This window comes from Drosophila ananassae, chromosome 3R, assembly GCF_017639315.1.
Source record: "Drosophila ananassae strain 14024-0371.13 chromosome 3R, ASM1763931v2, whole genome shotgun sequence".
Lineage (NCBI taxonomy): Eukaryota > Metazoa > Arthropoda > Insecta > Diptera > Drosophilidae > Drosophila > Drosophila ananassae.
This window is the reverse complement of record NC_057930.1, coordinates 22,907,589-22,929,342: the sequence shown is the minus strand read 5'-3', so window position 1 is coordinate 22,929,342 and position 21,754 is coordinate 22,907,589. Positions and strand designations below refer to the sequence as shown.

The following is a 21,754-nucleotide window of genomic DNA, read 5'->3' as shown; positions in this document are numbered from 1 at the left end:
GCAACAGTTGCTGATGGGGGAAGTCAACGACTAGCATAACAATTCGCTCGCCCTATGAGCCAGCTACCGTTTTCCGTCTTCTCTTTTCGACCAATTCTTTTTCTTACCAACAACTGCCGCTTTGTATCTCCATTTACGGTTTTTGCAGTGGCAACAGCCACAATTTAGTTCCACTGTGCAGTCAGCGCCTTAATTACACGGGCCTGGCTCTCTTTTGTTTGGAAGGTTGTTGTTTTCTTGGGTATGGGTTTGGGTTTCGGTATGGGTATGGGTTTTCTTTTCGACATCGCGATCATCATGATCATTATTATCGAAACTCCCTCTCCTTTGGAATCTGGTAAGACCCTGACTCTGTGTTGTTACCTTCTTTCCTTTTACCACTTGACCGCATTGAAGCTGCGTTTTGGGGGAAAGAAAAGGTAAGTTGCCAGATGGTTGGTTCTGGAAACTTTCATAAACTAATAGGATATAGTAGTAAGGTGCTATCCCCAAAAATGTTTCTAAACCTACTATAGTTATACATTTTTAATCGCAAATATTGCATTAATCTCCAGACACCCTAAACTTCCAGGTATTAACAACCCTTTCTTTCTTTCTTCGCCGCAACCTTATCGTCTTACCTTCCCAAAAATAAATAATTTCCGATTAGTCATTCCCTTTAACGAATCCGCAAAAGTGACCCGCAGAACAAAAATACTCCCCCACAACAGAATTTATGAATATAATAACAATAAGCGGGGGACTACCACAGTTACACCCTCCAGTAGCGGATGCACCCTTCTTGGCCCCTAGCCTGGCTTGGCATAAACCACCATAAACAGGCAGTGGCAATCTGGCAACACCCGGGTAATTTTGGTCTACCCCCGGACTTGACCAGGTTGGAGGGAAAAAAAAAATAAAAAAAATAATATAAGCAGCAGTCGGTGGTGGTAGTCGGTAGTTGGACGGTAAACAGGTAGCGCTCTAACTGACAATAACTCGTCGTACGAATGCACGTTCCACGCTCCGCCAGTCCGTCGGCTCTCTGGGGCTGTCCGTCAGTCCGTTTGTCCGGAAATCAGCGTGCGACTGGCGGTCGGTTGGGTTTACTTCAATTCCTCTCTTACACTTGGAGAAAGTATAGGTTTTATCCCAAGTATTAAATATATTTCTTATAGATCTCTCATCTTATAGGTTGTATCTTTTTAAACCTTCTTCATAAAATATTGCCATGGTTAAAAAATGTATCTTTTAGACACCAAGTATCTTTTATAAGATACATTCCATAATTCCATAATTTTCTTATAGATCTCTGATCTAATAGGTTGTATCTTTGTAAGACTTTTAGTCACCAGATAATGATTGTATCTTTTAGTCACCAAGTATCTTTTATCCTACAGATATTTTTCCAGGTGCAATAAGCTGGTTTTTCAGCTACTCGTTGAACTCTCGGCCAGTTTCTCTCGGTCCCACTGCTCTCTGTCTCCGAAGACTCTCTCCTGTGGGCCCAGAGCCGGACCGGAGATCGGAGGTAAGTGGCTCAGTCTTCGAGAATAGATCGTGGTTAACACACCTGCGCGCGGATCGCAGTGGAAAAAAGTGAACTGCATTTGTATGTTACTCTCTCGCTTGCCCGACTTGTATCTGTATCTTGTATCTCCCTGTGCCCCTCGGGCAGAGTATCTGAGTGTGTGTGCGTGTGTCAGTGTGAGTGAACTTGTTGCATCGCCAGCCGCCTCGAGAAAAGCGCTTTTCAACTGCAACTGACTCGCTGTGTGTGGGAAGAGTTGGGACTACTTGAGGAGCGAATTGGTAGCTGCACTGGCTTCAGCTCCTATTTCAAACAAAATGTAGAAAAACACATTTCAGCTGCCGTGTATCTCGAACTCTCGTACTCGTTCCGTTCGCATCGGTTCGCTTCGTGTTTTTGCTTTCGGTTCGAGTTTGTTTTTTGGTCGGATGTATCTTTGTATCTGAGTACGAGTAGTACGTGGATTTTTTTTTCGACTCTGTTTTTTTGTTTCTGATTTTTCTGTCCGCTCGCATCTACGTGGTTTGTGGTAGCTGACTGCCGTTGATGCTGCTGGCTGCTCCCGTAACCGCCCCCCTGCCGCCCTCTCCCCCGCCCCCTTAACTCGATCGTGCCGTGATTTGTATCTCAAAAAAAAAAGATTGTCTCCCCTGTGTGCGTGTTTTTTAAATACATTTACGTTTAAATAAAGCAAGTGTTGGTGCGCGTTACGCTTAAAAATATTCATTAAAAACCCTGATAAATCAGACCAGATTTCAACCAAAAGCATCTCAAATATTTAATAAATTTTAAACCAAAATTCAATCTTTTAAATTACAGAAATTCATCAAAATAATGAACTAAAAAGTTTAAACAAAATTGTGGAAAAATTCCACAGATCCTATGTGAATAAAAATAAGAAAACAAACACATTTCAAGTGCCACTCAATACACTGGATTTCAACCTTAAAAACAAAAACAATGCCAGGCATTTTAATGGCCAAAAACTAACAACAAAAATTCAGAAACAAAAACTTGTTCAAAAAGACTACTTGGATTCTTGTCAGCTCTCCAGTAAGAAAGATAAAGCTTACAAAGCCCGAGGCTTTCTTCTGTTTAACCCACAGGTAAGAGTCTAAAAAGAACAGGCCCTGCCCACTAAGGTGAACACAAAAATTCCGCAGCACTTTAATTTTTTTTGTTTTTATTTTTATTTATTTTCTCTCTTGGCGTAGGGCTAGCTAATTATTTTTGTTATTTTATTTTTGTATTTTTGCGTTGGCCAAAAAGGTAGCGAGTAACAAAAATCAACGAGTGCCGAGAGAAAGATTCGAATTTCAAAAAGTATCTCAAAACCTGCTCCACACAGAGATACAGAGAGAGAAACACTGAGAAAGAGAGAGAAAGAGAAGCGACAGAGAAGGGGAGCCTGAGAAACAGAGAGAGATGGAGACAACGTTGGCGGCAGTTGGCGGTTGGCGGACTGTCGACCGACAGCGGCTTCCACTACAACTGCATGTGCCACTGTCATTGCCACCGAACTCAGTGTGGTGCCGCAGTCCGCTGTGGAGCAAGACTCCCTCGTCCCTCACTCCTCACTCCTCGCGGCTGGCCCCACCTCCTTGCCCTGCCCCACTGGCTATTGTTGTTGCTGTTGTGGCGCTCGGCTTTCGAGCTGGGGCTTTTGGACCAGGGACCGGGACCGGCTCGAGCCGGGCTTCAAAAAACCTTCGCTTGGAATTCAGTGGGTCTCTTATTCAAATACTCTTAAAAAGGGTATGGGAATTGGAGATTTTCTGGGGGATTTAAAAAAAAAATTGAAATTTTGGTTGTAAGACTTTTTTAGGTGATCTTCCTTTAACTATGGATCAATGGATTTTAAGCTATGGATTTTACTTCAAAAACTGTCTAAGTTATCTAAAGGTGGATAAAAGAATATAAAGTTTGAAATATAATCTTTTGGTTATTATTTTAATTAAATTTTAAAGTTACATTTTTTATTTTAATTTGCAATTGGAAAGCTACTCTCTAAGTACATATATCTCCAACTGAATTTTTTTTATAATGCCTTAATTTTAAACCAAAATTGTAATCAGTCTTCTGGATTTAGTTTATCCTATTTGTGTATTTTTGTAGAGTATTATTATCTTCGTTTATACCTGCTTAGTTTTTTTCCAACTTTATCTTTTTTTTTTTTGTAAACCAGTTCACTTGTAGCCAGTGCCAGTGGCCAGTGGTCTCGCTCTCCGAATCCGGTTTCTGGGTTTCGGTTTTCGGTTTCTGGTCGTGGTCTTGGTCGCGGTCTTGGCTTGGCTCTGAGACTCAAAACCTCAGAGCCTCTGAGCCCAGAGATGCTGGGGAGTTGCGAGCTCGGCTTGCCGCGCTTTAATTGTCCACAACGTGTGGCCAAAGAGGAAACGCAATTGCCGCAAGCTTCTGTTGGGTACGGCTCGCTTCAGATTCAGATACAAATTCAGATTCAGATTCAGCCTCAACCTCAGATGCTTTGCTTCAGTTTCAGTTTCAGACCATCATCATCATCATCGTCATCTACATCTCTTGATTTCTTTTAAATGCTTCAGTTTTTTCCTCCTTTCATTTTAGTTTTTTTTTGAAAAACTTTTTTTTTTTTTTTAAAACGCCTCCCGCGCTCTCACAGTCTTTTTTTATTATTATTTTTTGTTGTTGGTTGGTTGCGGTTCTATAAAGTTATTGGCTTTTGTTTCGCTTCAGTGGAGATCTATTTTGGATATTCATTGTCTCGGTTTATGGGCAATTTGGTTCGTGTCCAAAAAGATTTTTAGCATAAGAATGGTAGTATCATAAAATTTTATTGAATTTTACCTCATTGGGTGGGTTTTCCTTTCTTCGGATGGGGTCTTCGGTTACCACCTAACAAGTCATCTACTATTTCCTCAACGGTTGCAACGGTAGGGGGAAATCTGGTTAATTGCCTTCTGGCAGGAAAATCGAAATTAATTAAAATCGTTAAAAATAAAATCGTGACAAAATAGCTGATGAATTTAGTTGGCCGTAAAGTCAGTGGAACAATGGCCACTCGATTGCTCGTTAGGGTTGTGCCATATTGGGGATTTTTTCTGGAAATTGAATTTTTTGGGAATTGGGATGCCGGAGTCCGGAGTCCGGACACACCTGCTTTTGGCACGTGTCTATAATTCACCTGATAGACCAGTTCGTTTATATATTGTGATTCTGGAGCCATGGGCTCATCAATTTTGATGAGGAAATTAGAGGTTGTCCGTTGGGAATATGAATATTTGATTCTATTAACGAAATCGGACAGCGGAAAGGTGATCAAATTTTTACAGCCCGATAGTGGGTTCAAAATCTTAAAGATGTGAGAAAAAAATTATTTTGCATATCTGGCGGGGATTAATAAATTACTGTATATTTTTTTTTTATAAAAAATTCCAATTGCATAGAATTGATAAATCATAGTCTTAAGACCTATACGCTTATTAGCATAAACTCTTCTAATAAATAAGAATAAGCCCATTGAAATTGTCAGACAAAAGGCTGTCGGGAAAAAGTAGCAATCGCCATAACAATAGATCCTAAGAGCTCTATTCAGGGGAGAAATTCTGAATGGATTTGGTTCGAAAATAAAGAACACCTAAGACTGTGAAATTTATGAAGAGATCGGCTTAGCATAAAAAAGTAGATTACTGGGAAAGGGATTATCAAAGCAATAAGGTATACCTTAATCCAAAATAATTTCAAAAAAATTGTTTTAAATTAATCCTTGGCTCTTTGGAATAGTCTTGCCACGATCCCTTGGCCATTTAAGTATTAAGTATTTTCGATTTATGGTAACGACATTATCAATCCAGCTGCAGCTGGCAGTCCGAACTCATAAAACTTCATTAGCAACTCCATTCCCCGCAACAACATGGCCGCGAAATTAGCAAACCTTTTAAATTAATGGCCCAGGCCATAGACACAGGTGGGGTGTTTACCACTCCAGAACTCCAAATGTGTAAATCTCATGGATATTAATCAAGAAAATTATAGACAAGGCACCGAAGGAAGATAGCCAGATAGTTGCCTACCTCGGGAGCCGAGTTCTCTGCTCGAAAGCAACTTGTTTTCCAGCCATGGGCAATGATTATGCTAGATTTTTAATAGCTTTGACTATAATCTTGGATGCTGTTCCTGCTGCTGCTGCTCCGGCTGCTCTGGCTCTGGCTGCCTCCTTTTGAGCCCGAAAGGGTTTTGGTTTTTCAGATTAACGCATGTGAAGTGCAGGTCTCCCCCATCCACCATCCACCTCATCACTCCGCTTATTTTCTTCGGTTTCTTCTTCGACTATAATTATAAGTCTGTGGCGTTTTCCTCCTCTTCGAAGGCTTAGTCTTCGTTTTTTTTTACCTTTTCTTCTCTTGATTATTAGCTACCTTCGCACAATCCTATATACATACCTTTATAAATCCTTGGACACACATCGGTGCAAGAAAAAGTATCCCGAAGGGATTAAAATTTAAAAAAAAAATATATGTCTTGGCCAAGAGCTGCGACCCTTTTCTCCTTCTCTCAGTTAGCCTGCCCACTTCCCTACCCCTACTCCTGGCACTTCCCCGGCCCCTGGCCTTCATCAAATCCCATATACCCCACCCCCACACTGTCTTCTGGCCTGTTGTTTGTTTTTGTTCGCTGGTGTTTTGTAAGCAAACTGAAGTGCATATAGGGACCGTACCACTAGGCCCAGAAGATAGGGTCCGGCTGGGAGGTAAAACTGATAAACCCAGGGCATACCCTAGGCCCTAGGGGGCTTAGTTGGGTTTTGTGTAGTTAGGGCCTGGCTAGGGCTTTGAATTAAATTCTATGGAAATAGGCTTCCGATTTGTTGGTTTTATTTAGTGGAGATTGGTCTATAGGAGATATATTAAATGCCATAAATAGAGAGGTGATTTTGTAACTATAAGATAACTACAAGGTGCGAACTTTAAAGATTCCTTTTGTGTTAAGAAATATCTTAAACTTCATAACCCTTTCAGACGTCCTAAGTGTTACCTCTTTCCACATGCCTCTCCTGATTACCAAAGTACTGGACACTTTTAGCCATCATTCGAGGGACAGACCACTCCGCCCCCTTAAGGCCCCACCCCCTGGCTCTCCTCTCCCCTCCCCTGTTTTCTATACAAACATTAAATCCGTTTGCGCAGTGTATGCGAGTGTATCTGTGTGTTTGTATATTTTTTCTTATTTTTTTTTTTTATCAACTGAAACCTTTTCACTCTGCTGGTCCGCGGGTCTCTGGGTTTTCTGCTGGCCTCAGATGTTTACACACAAAAACCCAGCAAACGAACCCCGATCCCGGACCCTGAGGAGAAAAAAAAAAGAAGTACGACAGCAGCATAGGAGGAAGAAGAAGCAGGAGAAAGAAGAAGGGGTGGAGTAGAGAAAAAGTGGCAGCCAAATTGCTCCTCGATATCTTTTATTTTCCTCCAGCAGTAGTTGGGTCTTCTGGCTCTTTTTATTATATGTACAAACACCGTAAGAAATATATAAGAAAAATATAAAATTATTCTAACTAAAAATTGAGTAAATATAGGAATTAAAAATTATTATATTCTAGATAGTTTTCCTTTCTGGAATATCATAATTCTCTTATAGATTTGAATATTTTTTAATAATTATTTTCCCTCTGTACTTACCAACATTTAAATATTGAACAATTTAAGCCTTTTGGGCTTCATTTTGCTGGGCAACGGTTTGCGCAAACGTTTTCAGTGTATCAGTATCCGTATCTTTGTATCTGTATCTGTTCATTTATATCTGTGTAAAAGTATCTGTACGCGCACAACTCTCTCTCTCGTGGTGCGTCCCAGTAGGTCTACTACTACGGCAGTCTACGTGCCGTCGCTTTTGCTGATGATGTCCATTATTTACATGAATTTTTATTTGCTTTTCTTATTTGGCTTGACGTTTTCAAAAGTGCCGATGTTTCAAAAAGATAATGAACGCCTGAATCGTACATTGTATGTACACAGAGCGCGGCGAGAAACGTGGGTCCGCCGCCCGGGTCCGAGTCTCGTTAAATGCAAAAGTGAGAAAACAAAACCTAGAAAAAATAAAATAAAACTATATATGAAAACCCAAAAACGGGTTCGGAGCTACCAGAAATTGGATGGGGTAGCTGGGCGAGTGGAGCTGGGGGATGATCGGGATCATAATCGAATGAGATATTGGGGGCCATCGCTCATCTATTGGCTGTTAAAGGTTCGTCCGCCTATGATTATATCAGCCGACTATGTTGGGGGATTTATTATAGCCGAGTGTGTCATAAAGAGATCAGATAAGTGGTTTATTGAATCCAATATAGATAGAATGCGACAGATTATGATCGAGGGCGGGGGAACTGTACTGGCCGGCACTAGATTAGAAATGTACACAAAGTTGCTATCATAAAATGAGTATTCGAGTAGAAGTATTATTCAATTATTATCTAATAAAAATTAAGATTAATTTGCGGAGGCTTCTGATCAAAATTTTCCACAGTGATTCCCCAAAAAGGGGTGATCACGTTAGGACCCACATAACACATTTTACAGATATTTGAATTATTAATTTAGACCCACTTGTGTAGTTCTCCCAAAGTCATTCCCCATTAAGCCATAACAATGATATACTCATCTCGTGATCAAGTCATGATTCCAGCTACTTTATAGAGCTAATCTGACAGCGCACTCTCCAAACCAGACAATGCCAAAAAAAGAAGATTATTTCCATAGATAAACCCTCAATAACCTACAATGCCAGCAATTCTACAGATAGTCCACAGGTCCCAGAAAGCAACGAACGGTATATCCCAACAATGGGGCGCCTCCAGCCACCTCCAGTCCAAGCAGACTCTTGGCCAAGTTGGCTCTGAATGCTAATGTTGACTTGGATGACGATGCAGCATTTTGCATTAAAGTCGAGTGAGACGGCCAGTACGATTCTGGCCAAATGATAAGCAAAACTGTCATTTGTAAAGACATCCACGAGATTTTCTTTATTTTTAAGCTCTTTTTTATCTTTAAATATTTATAGGGGGGCTTTAATGGAGGACACTTGGAAAGTAGTAAGAGAGGAATATGACTTATTATTTTTAATAAAAAAAAGTTATAAAGATATTACATCTTGAAATGGAATAACTGTGAAAATGTCTAAACTTCAGATAAATTTTGTTAATGAACTCATTTAAATCAATTAAATATAAAATGGCTGTTAAAATCTTATTGAAATTGATGTTTTTTGGAATATAATTAACCTTAAATAAACACACAAATTTACATTTTACATTTGTTTTCAAGTAACCTTTTTTTTAATAAAATAAAAGTACACTTTTTTCCTGTAAAATGTTCATGTTATTTATTGTAACATTAACTTTAGTATTTTATTTCTTTCCCTGAAGTGTCTCACTTGAAAATTGTATTTAAAAACTTCTCAGATATTATATCCTTGAGTTTACATTTTTGTTTCCCGTGCAGCCTAAAGAGTTGGCTTTAAGAAGAAGTATCTGCGCCAAGGGGCTCACAAATTTTACGGTGCCGGCCATCATTGTGATCATTATTATCTGGATTATTTTGTTATTATCATGATGATCACGTTACCTCCTCAGACGTCATCCCCCCCTTGCCATACCATCACTCATACCCTCCTCACCCCAGCTCACATCACCTTTTGAGGTACTCAGAAGTCGGGGCTCCTGTTGCGTAAATCCAGTAAGCAGTCGGTTGAGTTCGGTTCGAGTCATTTACCAAAGCGACGGCAACTTGGCTGGCTGCCTGGCCTGTCTTTTTGCCGCAGTGCCTCTGTGTATCTGTATCTTTGTATCTGAGAGTGCCAGCGTATCTGTGCCAGGCTATAAGTGTGTGTGTGTGTTTATATCGTTACTACTGTGCTGCCCCTTGCTTACTCAGAGGTTCGGGCAGGTTTTTTTAGACGCACAATCTTATCTAACCTGGCACTGGAAGCAGCAACAGCAGCAACAGATCGTCACAGAGCGGTGCCAACTGCGACTCGTTTTCAGTTTAGTTTCACTCGCCGTCGTCGGCAGTCCGCTGCTGATAATAATAAACTAACAACAACAGTAACAGATATATGTAGCTATAGCTAACTAAGTTACTACAAAAACAACCAAAGGCAGTTATAAAATTCATATGGAAAAACACACCAACAACAAGTAGTAGGGCTGAAATTCTAGGCCATAATGTGATCAACTTTTCAGTTACCCTGTGAACATAAATTGTGATAAAAATAAAATTCTATAATATATAGGTAATATATTTGAGATAAAATATCTCTGAAGACTGAAGTGGTTGTGTCTGAAGATGGTTTCAAAATTGTGCTTGAATCTCTTTATATATTTGCTAAAAATATGGCCTTTTTCGTGATAAGAAGTGCAAAAAACAAATTTGAATAACTTAGGTTTTATTTAAAGGCTTTAGATAAGAAAGGCCTTAAACTTAACAACAGGAGACATTTCATAATATATATTTCTTTTAAATAATTTGTATGCAAAGTTTAAAAATTGTGTTCCCTAAACCTAAACCAACTATATCTTCCTTAAACCAGTTATTGGGCTACCAGATCCATCATCCCCAATACATACCCTAGAGTTATAAAAACTCTGCCTGGAAATAATTGTTTATTGCACTTGAGGCCCAATTAAGATAAGCCCCGAAAACCGAAAAAACCGAGTGCCTAATAACCTGCGACAATTAACACAACAAAACCGTCTACTAATTGTTATTTACCACCTTTTCTAACGATTTTTGTTCTTGTTTCTATTACCACCCTATCTCCGGCAGTTCCAACGGAATGTGAAGAGCCTCCACGCGATACAACATGCCCACGGACAGCTCATCCAGCGATATCTCCGGCGGAGGAGGTGGAGCCGGTGGAGGTGGTGCGATACCCATGCTGCGACCATCCCGTATGGATCAGTTCATGTCCTCGGTGGCCGCCGCCGCGGCAGTGGTGGGCGGAGCGGCAGCAGCTGCGGCGGCAGCGGAGAGGGCAGGTGGCGGCAACTCGGACGGCGGCTCCCAGAATGGCAGCGATTCGAGGAACTCATCAGCCAGCCGGATCTCGGCATATGAAACACAGCTGGCCTACCAACAGCACCTGGCCGGACTCCATCCGCCGCCCCCGCCGCCACACCATCGCGAGATCTCCGCCTTTGTTCCGGTCCTGCCCACCGGAAAGGGCAGGCCCGGCAGTAACTCCAATTACGAAATCATCGCCATGATGGCGGACAAACGGAAGGAGCTGGCTCTCCGGGAAGCAGCAGCCGCGGCCGCCATGTTGGGTCGTGGTCCTGGAGGACCCGGGGCACCACCGGGAGTGCCACCACCAGGGGTGCTCTATGCCCCACCCGGAGTACCACCGCCGCCATATCTCACCGGTCCCGGGCCCTCGCCCACGGGAGCGGGTAGCTTTCCCTTCCCACCCGGCGCAGCCACAGCGGCGGCATTATTTCCTCCCGGTCTGGGACCTGGAATGCACGCCGGACTGGATCGGCGCCTACTGAGGGCACCCGGACGGGCCTCCAGGCCCAAGAAACAGTTCATCTGCAAGTTCTGCAACCGACAGTTCACCAAGTCGTACAATCTGCTCATCCACGAGAGGACCCACACGGACGAGAGGCCGTATTCCTGTGATATTTGCGGCAAGGCGTTCCGGCGACAGGATCACCTCAGGGATCACAGGTGAGTCAAATGGGGGGAGCGGAGTGTCTAAATTATTGAGAGGCAGTGGAGTGGGGAGGGAGTGTCTGGCCTGGTAATTGCTGTCCAGGCAAAAAGAATCTTTTGATTTAGAAAAGCTGCCAGGTAGGCGAATAGAGGAATACACTTTCAAGGAAGTCACTAAAGGATGAAGACCTGGGAAGCCCCTTACTAGAAAGTTTAAGAATCTAAATATAAACTTCACATTAGCATCTCTGAAACTTTTAAAACATCACCTGATACTCTTAGTTTTTCACATTTACCTGCTAGTCTCTCGGACTAACAAACTCTTTCTAACACCTTTTTAGTTTTCCAAGAAAAACGTAGAAAGATTTTCCAATCCCGACTCCAAAGACCTCTTCCGTAACCCAAAAATCACAGCTCTACCGAAAAACCCCATCTTCGGGAAAGAGTACAACACTTGTCTTCTGCAGGAGATGCAGCAACAAAGTTAATTAACTCTGTTGGTTTTCCTTTGGGGGCTCCAGAGCATCCAGAAAGGGTTAGCTGGAGTAGGGGACTACGTATACAGTATATGGAGGATCCCAGGCAGCAGGTCTCCATACCTCCATACCCCATCTTCAATGTGTCGGCCAGTCCGAGCGTTCTGTCTTTTGATCGTTCGGTATCGGTCCATTTGTCGTTTGTTTGCTTTGCCGCGGGGCTAATTCTTCTTATATTTTTTTCCTTTTTTTCGATTTTTTGTCGACCAAAAGAAACGCGCAGAGCATGGGAGAAGAATCTCGGGGGCCCCAGAGCAGACCAGAACCTGTTTCGGGTTTAATTTTTTTTTTTCTCCCTGAGACACCAGCAGCTGCTGCTGGTGCGGCTGCTGCTGATGCGACTGAAGCTGAAGCTGAAGCTGTAGCTGATGCTGATGCTGAATCTGAGTCTCGGAGATGGGGAGATGGGGCCTCTTGGCCGGGGCTGCTGGGCAACAACAAGTGGACGCCATTGCCAAGATGGCCGCCATAAACATACAAAATTAATGCAAGCCACAAGCAGACAACTCAACGAAAAAATACACTAAATATTGAAAAGGATGTTGATTTAAAAACTATAAAAATATAAAATTTTAGAATCGAGGAATTTAAAGTTATTTTAAAAGAATTTAAAGACAGTAAACTAGAACTCAAAACCTTATCCAAACTATTGTCTTAAAACTTATTAAAATGATTCCCTTTCTATATAATTTAAGAAGATATATTATATGATATTTTGTATCCATATGACATAGATCATATATAATATTATATATCCCCTGTTAGGGTATTTAATGAACACAATCTCCCATAATTTTTGGGTCTTTAAAAACTGTAGTTAAATGCAGATAACTGTCAAGTTCAACTACCAATTTCTCAGCTACCAAGAAACACCAACGCAGTTCTAAATAAAGAACATAAAATTGGAAAGTTTTTAACTTTTTTTAAATATTTTCTTACAGGTATATCCACTCCAAGGAGAAGCCTTTCAAATGCACGGAATGCGGCAAAGGCTTCTGCCAGTCCAGGACTCTGGCCGTGCACAAGATCCTGCACATGGAGGAGTCGCCGCACAAGTGCCCCGTGTGCAGTCGTTCCTTCAATCAAAGGTCCAACCTGAAAACCCATCTCCTAACCCACACGGATCACAAGCCCTACGAGTGTTCGTCCTGCGGCAAAGTATTCCGCCGGAACTGCGATCTCCGGCGTCATGCCCTGACCCATGCCGTGGGCGAGGTAAATTCGGGAGACTACGTGGATGTGGGCGAGGAGGACGAGGCTCGGAACTTGAGTGGCGACGAAGAGGATTCGCTTCTGGAGGTGGACTCGCCGCGCCAGTCGCCTGTCCACAATATGGGCGATTCGGGATCGGGAGAAAAATCCGAGTCGGAAAGGATGCGACTCAAGCGAAAGGCGGCCATTGATCATGAGGAGAGTGAAGAGGAGTTCGATGACTTTGATGAGGAGGACGAGCTGCAGGATCTGCCCAGCAGGGATCGGGAGTTGGTTGGAGAGGACGAGGAGGACTTTGACCCAGACGATGAGGAGCAAGCAGAGGCGGCTCTGGTGGCACGTTTCCAGGCCGGCAAGGCTGCAGCTTCCTCGGCTTCTACGATGTCTTCGGCTGGTGCCGGTGGCGCAGTTTTCAAATCCGAACGCCAGGGAGTCACCCACTGTCATCATGAAGGCGGCGAAACCTACACCATGCGACCACATGGCGAAAAACATCAAGAGGAGTCTCCAAATTCAAATAGCACCACGATTTCTACTCCTCCGACATTTGTTCGCTATCCGCCACCACCGCCGAGCGGTACTGCACCACCTCCCGGAGCAGCAGGAGCTCCTATAACTGCTGCACCGCCACCCCACCACCATCCAGGACACTTGCTGCCACCCAACGGCGATCCCTATCTACCCATGCTGCACGTTCGCCGCGATTTGCACCACAAGAGCTTGAACCTTTCGAAGGGGGCACCACCGCTCCCACCGCACACGCCACCCACAATCATCACTCAGCCGGAGACGAGTAAGCCGCCCAACCAGCCCCTCCACTCGCCCCACGAGGCGATGCCCAGCTTCCTGGGATCCATACCGATGCGCAAGCGGATCCTGCCACCACCACCCACCATGGACCTGATGGACCCGGCGCACCACCATCCCGGCCTGGGTCCCATGACCTTTGTGGACAACCCAAGCATATATGCCCTAAACATGTCCCGGCATCCACCCAGGCAGCTGCTGGGGAAGCCACCCAGCACGGAGACCAGTGGGGGAGCCACCGAGAAAGGCTCACCAGCACTGGCGCCACCTGTGGCACCACCACCGCCTGTGGCAGCACCGCCACCCCGAAGGACAGGCTTCAGCATCGAAGACATAATGCGGCGTTGAGAGAAAACAATAAATTTATTACTTAACTATAAAGTTAAAATCGTAAAATATGAATTGAATTTTTTGATTCGTTGAAGACAAGAAATGAAACTGTTCCCGATGGCGGCTAGAAAAAGAAGGGCGATCGCCTTTTAGCCACCTTTTAAAGCTAATTTAGAGCTACGTTTTAGTACATTTTAGTACAATGTCTAGGCAAGGCAATAAACTTAGGCTAAGTAATAAAAAAAAGAAACACAGTTACGCCCATAAGCTGTAATTTTAGGCGCAAAGAAACTCTGTTGTTGCATTTTATAGAGCTTTTAAAAAAATATCATCTATGTATTAAGAAGTAGGAACTTAGCGTAAATCTAACTATTAAAAAAAACGAAAGAAAATGTTTAAGCCTGTAGTACGAGAGTCTATCGATTAGTTTCTTTTTAGTGTGTGGCCTTCCCGAACCCCCCATTCCAACACTAAGTGTTGCCGTTTGTGTGAATTGAAACTTTTAATTTATGTTTCTTTATCCAATAAGCTAATCTTAATGAGTAAACAAAATCGTAAATCGATTTTGTCTGTAGGGAAAAAAATGGTTGAAAGTAAAAGTTATTTTTGTGTAAAACAGATCATATAAGCACTAAGCAAAAAAATCAAACTATAAGCAACATTCCAGTTGAATTTTATAATACATCTTTATGTTTGCATTTAATTAGGCATAGTTTTTAAGAGTTTTGTAATAGTTTTCGTAAGCAGCCCTAGCATTCCTGGTCTTCCTTGAATTTTAAATGATTTTATTCGAACCATATAGCAACATAGTTTATTTCAAATAAAGTTTGCATTAATATTGAAAATGATTTTTGAAGTTTTTTGTCTCAGATTGAAAAGATTGTTGTTGAAACTTTTTGTGCCAGTAGTTCGACTGGGGCTTTTAATTCGTGTATGATTGAAAGGGATCTGCAGAGAGCTATAAAAATCCACTGACTCACTCGCATTAGGCCATCAATCACAAGACGGCCGTAATAATACTTCGGGCACGTTTTCGGGCCCGCCCCCTTCTTCTTCGCTCCTAGACACGACAGTTTGCGGTTTTTGTGGCAACGCCTTTAACATTGACTCCAGCCTCGCACTCAAATCGATCAAAGGTAAGCTGCGACGGGGCAGGCAGAATGGAGCATATCAAGTACGCTACTCAAACACGTAGAAAGTTTCAATTGAAATGCCACGCAAATTGTCATCATCGTCGCACGCTTGAAGTTGCAGTAGGATTTCCTCGAATTTTTTATTTGGGTGCCCAAGAAAAAGCCCCAAGCTGCCCAAAAAAAACTATAAAATGATTCGCGTAAAGCCGGCAAGTTTCTCCTCCGGATGATATCATCTGGAGTCCAGGAAGACACGTGATTTGGTTGCCAAAATCGGTGCGTGAGAAACCCTGAAACTTTATATCAATTTTGAAGATTTCCCATTATTCAAACATGACTTTGTAAACAAATTTCAAGGAAAATAAGATTAATAAATATAGGAAGTAGTTTTATTTATTTTTTAGTGTCTATGTTGTTCACCTGACTTAAAATATTAAATATTATAGAATTTTAAATGGCAGCTTTAATTTTAAAAGCTAAACAACAAACATGTATTTCTTAAATGTATATGAATTAGTAAAAGTATTCTTAATTGATAACAACAAATTCCTGCAGTTTTGCAAAAGCATTGAGTTCATTGAATTAAAAATTTTAATTTTTAAAAAATTTAAAAAAAACGGATACTTTGTTATAAAGAAGGAAAAGTGCTAACAGAACTTTCGCAGACACAGGGTGTTTCGTGTCCAGTCGCCATTATATACAAAATCAACTGTAGGGCTTGAATAAAACTTAAAATTTTATGGATTAAGTAATTTTTCATTAATTTTATCTAATTCTGATTCATTATTTTACACATTATGTCTGTTTTCTTGGATTAATTAAAAAACATGATAAATGTATAGAATAACACCCCAAAATCGTGATATATATGATATAAGCCTGGTCAGAACATAATTTCAAAACTATTACAAGTTTTTTTTATTTAAAAAACTATTCAGATAACATATTTACGATTTATAAATTTAAATTTTACCGCCAAATCGTAACAGCTCTAGAACCGGGGCAGATTGCGCCTAACAGCACAGTATGTGCATCGCAGAGTGCTCTGTTAAAAGGTAAACAAAGAATTAATCTCAAAATTATGTGCGGATAAATAATATAAACAAGTCCTTAAAATGCAAGTATAATTAAGCAAAGATGGAATTCCCTGAAACTTATTTACCGCACATTTCTAGGGGAAGAAAAGGAATCTGTAGGGTTTGCCTAAATAAAAGCAATCGGATGGTGGATATCTTTGTCAAAAAATCCAAACCCGGCGTTCCTATTACGGATTTGATCCTCCAGTGCACCGGAAATACTGTCAACAAGGACGCTTCATATCCTAACTACATATGCATATCGTGCCTGGGAGATGCCGAAGATGCCTTTGAGATTATAGAAATATTCAAGCGAAACCATCGGATCTTCTGCCAATTGAAGGAACAGCAGGATCGTGAGGAGGACATACCAGAAAAAGAGGCTGGAAAGCAGAAAGACTTTGCAGATGATATCCTAACTATAGACCTAATTTCGGAGAAAAGTAATGGCTCCAACTCAGAGGCGGATGATTGCCCAGTGTGGAATGAGGCAATCGAGGAATATACAGAAAAAGAGTTTGAAAAACTCTCCGAAGGCAATAATGACACCGAAAGTAATGACTATGATATCTTTGTCAAGGAAGATGAAGAGCCACAGGAGAAGGAAGATACCATATCAGAAGGCATTACTATTTCGGACGAAGATGAAGATGAATCCGAGTTCAGGTGCTTCTACTGTCCCAAAATTTTCAAAACGAAAATAGGTCTAATAAGACATAATATACTCCACTCTGATGAACTACCATTCAAGTGCGCCCACTGCCCCAAATCGTTTCGCAGAAAGGCTAACCATAAGGAGCACTTGCTGACCCACACCAAAGAGCGTCAGTTGCAATGTAACCTTTGTCCCAGAACGTTTTTGAGAATCAGATATCTGGAGGAGCACCTCCTGAGCCACAGTGGGGAACGACCCCACAAGTGTGAAGCTTGCAAAAAGTGTTTCCGCCGCGTTAGGGATCTTAAAAGACACCATGTGGAGACTCACATAAAGGAGCGCCCCTTCCAGTGTCCGGACTGCATGAAAACTTTTAGCAGAAACGCAATCCTCACTCTCCACATGCAACTCCACTGTAAGAAAAGAGTGACTAAAAAAAAGAAGTAGAAACATATATGTACCAATAGAATCTCAATTTTTAACATTAAGGAATGTTAAGTTGTAATTAATAAAAACCGGAATTATATTTTAAGAAAAAGTTTTGTTAATTTGAAAAAGGCGCGCTCCATTGAAAGCTTTTTAAAAAGTTTCTGTGCGACTGCAACCACCATAGTCCACCGACACAAGCGGGACAACTAGCACGTCGAGAATGAGTGCCGACGACTTCCAACATGAACCAAACGACCGGTCTCGCCGGTCTACCAATCCTGGGCACCTGTTACAATTCCGGTCTAAATCTAAATGATGCTGCTCACTCACTGCTCTAGTTTGTTCGAATTGGAAGCGCCAGCGGAGCGAAAAACCGCCGCAGCCCTGACGGGGAAATAATGCACCCGACCGAGGAAATGAAGAGCCGGAGTCGGTACTAGCTCCGGCCCGCCAGCACCAGCGCCAGCGTCACAAACAAAGAAAATAAAATATACCCGCTGCTCAAAAATCGAAATACTCAAATGTTGAGTAGTGAGTAGTCCCGGAATCCGGATATTCTCGGGTACAATATCAAAAAGAAACGAATTATTGGACTCATCCCGGAGCTGTGGAGTTGACCAACACTTGTTTTCGAAGCATGATGGGAAAGCGAAATTGGAGAATCGCCCGGTCACTTGAGCCACACAATTTCGATTCATGGACTCTAACGAACAGGCGCCCAGCGATGGTGGCAACCGGCTTTTGAGATTTCTCGCAGGCCAGTCACTCGACCTCCGATTTCATTTCGTTTCAACTGAGTGTGAATTTCTCAGGCCGCTCCGTTGCGTCGGTATTGTATCTATGTATCTGTGTATCTGTGAGATTGTTTGTTTGGTGGTTCGCATGGTATGTGTATCTGTATCTGTAGGTTTGTTTGTTTGCCTTTGTTACTCTACCATGTTGAAGCTTTACTGTTTCTATGTATGTATTTTAAAAATATTTTTTCTTTGTGTGCATTTCCGCAGATTGAGATTCAAGTTGAGTGCTATATGAGGATTATCCGTTTTAGCTTTTTTTCAGAATATATATTTTAGTATTTAAGGTATAAAAATTAAATTTAAAATAAAGGAAACCAAGTGAATTCTACCAAAGGTCTTCATACATATTTATTTTATAGGTTGCACCACCTTATCCCTTTTCCCTGTGTTCCTGAAGTCCTCCCTTAAGAGGCACAACAGCCATTCTCCACATGCCTGGAAGCATGAAAAAATCCTTGAACATATTGATGAACCAGGAGTGCAGTAGCTGGAGCATATGTCTGCATATTCGACACAAATAACTGGAATAACTTCTGCCAAGTCAATGCCAACATTATCGGCAACCGAAGCTCGCCGGGAAAGGGGGGCGTGCCATGGCCCGAGCAGAAGTTGGGACACGACAGTCGTGGTGCCGGCCATTAGATGAAACCTTGTCCAAGGCCAGCAGGAGGAGGAGGAGGATGAGGATGAGGTGGAACTGAACCGAAGCCAATGAACCAAGGCAGAGGAAGTGGCTCCAGTTGTCTGCCAATTGCTTAGACATTCCTGGTTCTCACCCAAGGCCGCATATGGTACTGCACAGTGGGAACTGTATATCCCAGTAGGTTTTTCCATTTCAGTTAATATTTCTAAACCTTTACCATGTTTTAGACACGTTTGGTGTTACTTTCCAGGGCAGTGCAGAAGCTGTGCCCGGCTGCTTCAAATAGTTAACCCTCAGCCATGCCGACGATTCCCGATTCCGATTTCCACCCACTTCGTCCCAGTTCCCTCCAGGGTTTGGAGCTCTTCTACATACCGCTTTATTATGGAGTTAAGGTAACATCAAGCTTGCTATCAGCCATCAGTAGCTTCCTCTACTGCCTTTGGTCGCCGCCCTTGAGGAGATCCAGTTAAAGGACTTAGAAAAGTAACTATTTTAAATAAATAATTTAACCATAAACTAAACCCTATCGTACCCACAGTGCCTGAGATGCAAGCAGAGAAGCCTTAGCATGGAAAGGTTTAAGAAGCCAGACTTGGACGCCAAAGGAATTCGAAGCCATGGACGGACTGCGGACAGCTGAAGAAGATGTTAACCCAAGCGGATGCAGAACCCGATGAGAAACAGACACTGAGAGGGACACAGAGTGCGAGACGCAGGAAGGGGCAAGGAGCCACGACCAGGACCAGTCTGGAGACGATATATCTGGGAGTGAAGCGGGCAAGGAGATGAGGGAGCCGGGGGTGCCACAAGATGGGGCAGCATGAACAGCAGCGTAAACAAAACGACCATCAGAGCTGGAGGAATGGAAAAACAATTCACTAAAAGAAATTTCTTTTAAAAAATAATTTTTGTCTTTTAATAAATGGTTTTGTCTCTTTTCTTGGACGTTTATGTTATTTGTAGGAGTTTAAGTTCCCAAAAATAAAGTTCTTAAACACTGATATGCCAAGTTGTGATTAAATCAGTATCCATTTTGTGGACAAGGCAGAGATCTTATTTAGCATCCTGAGACTTGGAATTCTATGCTTAATTTTAATAGCTTATCTACGATGGCTCTGGCGCTTGTCCATGATGGATAAGTTTAAGAAACAGCTCACTGGAATTGTAACTTACTTTGTCCCCAAAGGACAAAAGGATACCTACAGAATTCTAGATCATTACAGTATTTGGTTATGATTGACGAAATTTATAAAGAATTTTTAAAGAATTATAAACCTTAAGTCTGTGGAGTTGCGATATAATTGTGTCTTTAAAAACTGGAAACTGTTTTTTAAGAGAATCCTCCTATTTGAAGAATTATATTTAATATATAATTTATATTTATGAAAACTGGAGACGGTTTTAAAAAAATCCTTATCCCAGGATAGGCTCTAAATGAATTTTATTTTAAATGTCTTTATTGATTCCAGCAGTTACTATCGCCGGAAACTGGGCAAATTGGATCTGTAAATCACGGGAATCTTGGCCTTCACAAGAAGATGGAGTTTCTAAATAGATACAATGTCCTACTAAAGCTAAACTACTTATTTTACGATCTTTAATTTATTAAAACTTACTTTTTTTATTGGAATAAATACTATATTTTTCAGTGGACCGACCCTGGGAGCATTTTCGATGCCATAATAAAAAAAAAGGAGAAAAAACATGAGCAAAGTGTGTGTGTGCGAATGATTCTCCGGCTGTCTCCCGTTGAAATTCTCTCCATCTGGTCTTCCTCTTCTTCGCGGCTGGTTGTGTGGGAAAATTCAGGCCGTGGGAATTACATGTGAAATTTCGATGGTGTCCGGGAACAGGCGAGCAGCACTCCAGAGACAGCAAACCAACGAGCCAGGCCAGGCCAGGCCAGTCAACCCTCCTGTGGCTATACTCCACTCCACTCCACTTCACTCCATCCACCACACCACTTCATTCCACTCCGCCCATATCCATCCATATTCCAAGCAAAACAGAAAAAGTTCTAAGCAAGAAGGGAAGGGCCCTCCCTGCCAGTTGGGGCCCTTTTTTTGTAGTCCCTTGTATATTGTACATATATATGTTGCCCTTCTGGATGTTTGTGCAACATTTTGCCGGCTCTGCACAGATTTCAACGGAACAATTTCGAACAGGAGAACAGTTTTTTGAGAATCATGCTCATCTCATTTTGCAGCATGTTGCATGTGGCATTGTGGTAATGCGGCACGGCACTGTGGCATGTTTTGTATGTGGCACTGGGCAATCTCGAAATTGATTATCCGGCATCCGGGGAGCAAGGCTCCAATTTTTCAGCTAACAAAGGGCCAAGGGCCGCCCGAGGCCATCATTAGGTAGAAGGTTTCGTTTCGATTAGAAATTGCAGCAGGAACGCAGCAAAGTGCAGCAGGTGATTGGAACAAGTCCATAGCCAACAGTCCGCCAGGGAGCACCCCCTTGCCCTTTCCCAACCACGATTCCCACTTCTCCCCATATCTTGGGCCCTCAGTGGCCCAAGTTGGAGGGCTTACCTTCTATGTGTATACTCTTACCACTCACCTGGACAAGGGGCGGGCTAAATTCTTAATAAATATAACTATTATAATACGATTTGTACGTTATAGTATATTTTATAGTTTTTGTTAATGAATAAAATATAATTTTCTAGCTAATGATTCTATACTATAAAGAGTGACTGTTTTTCAACAAAATGAATGTCTTTCCATAAAGGACTTATGCCTTTCTTTTTGTAGAGTGTGGAAAGTATTATGTTGCCTTTTCTGCTGAACCTGAAGAACGGCGGCAACAAGAACTTCTTTATTTTTAGCCACCAGACACAGGGACTTGGGAATAAAAAAGAAGGGTGGAGAACCACAAGCCTACACAGAAATAAATCAACAGAAGCCCCCAAGTGATTTCAATTTGTTTACTATT

The 21,754-nt window shown here is 42.0% G+C and overlaps 3 protein-coding genes across 6 annotated transcripts; all 3 read left to right on the top strand.

Annotated features, from left to right (window-relative positions):
- The first annotated feature begins 1,490 nt into the window (after window positions 1–1,490).
- LOC6498067 (protein bowel) lies at window positions 1,491–14,918 on the top strand. 3 transcript variants are annotated; one of them, XM_014906476.3, is made up of 4 exons: window positions 1,491–1,591; window positions 2,330–2,616; window positions 10,306–11,205; window positions 12,668–14,918. In XM_014906476.3, exons 3-4 carry the CDS (start codon window positions 10,343–10,345, stop codon window positions 14,091–14,093), a joined length of 2,289 nt encoding a protein of 762 aa, XP_014761962.1. In that variant the 5' UTR covers window positions 1,491–1,591; window positions 2,330–2,616; window positions 10,306–10,342; the 3' UTR covers window positions 14,094–14,918. The 3 variants fall into 3 exon arrangements, with proteins under 3 accessions (XP_014761962.1, XP_044571940.1, XP_001962013.1); XM_044716005.1 differs by having other exon boundaries at window positions 1,495–1,686; XM_001961977.4 differs by lacking the exons at window positions 1,491–1,591; window positions 2,330–2,616 and adding an exon at window positions 9,351–9,772.
- Window positions 14,919–16,227: 1,309 nt separating this feature from the next.
- LOC6498068 (zinc finger and SCAN domain-containing protein 12) lies at window positions 16,228–17,471 on the top strand. Its single transcript, XM_032451416.1, has 2 exons — window positions 16,228–16,263; window positions 16,384–17,471. Exons 1-2 carry the CDS (start codon window positions 16,235–16,237, stop codon window positions 17,384–17,386), a joined length of 1,032 nt encoding a protein of 343 aa, XP_032307307.1. The 5' UTR covers window positions 16,228–16,234; the 3' UTR covers window positions 17,387–17,471.
- Window positions 17,472–18,182: 711 nt separating this feature from the next.
- Window positions 18,183–19,756, top strand: LOC6498069. Of its 2 annotated transcripts, XR_006507417.1 has the most exons (3): window positions 18,183–18,197; window positions 18,525–19,294; window positions 19,350–19,756. XR_006507417.1 is itself a non-coding variant. In XM_014906477.3 (2 exons), exon 1 carries the CDS (start codon window positions 19,108–19,110, stop codon window positions 19,279–19,281), a length of 174 nt encoding a protein of 57 aa, XP_014761963.2. In that variant the 5' UTR covers window positions 18,993–19,107; the 3' UTR covers window positions 19,282–19,294; window positions 19,350–19,756. The 2 variants fall into 2 exon arrangements, 1 of the variants encoding a protein (XP_014761963.2); XM_014906477.3 differs by lacking the exon at window positions 18,183–18,197 and having other exon boundaries at window positions 18,993–19,294.
- Window positions 19,757–21,754: the final 1,998 nt, after the last annotated feature.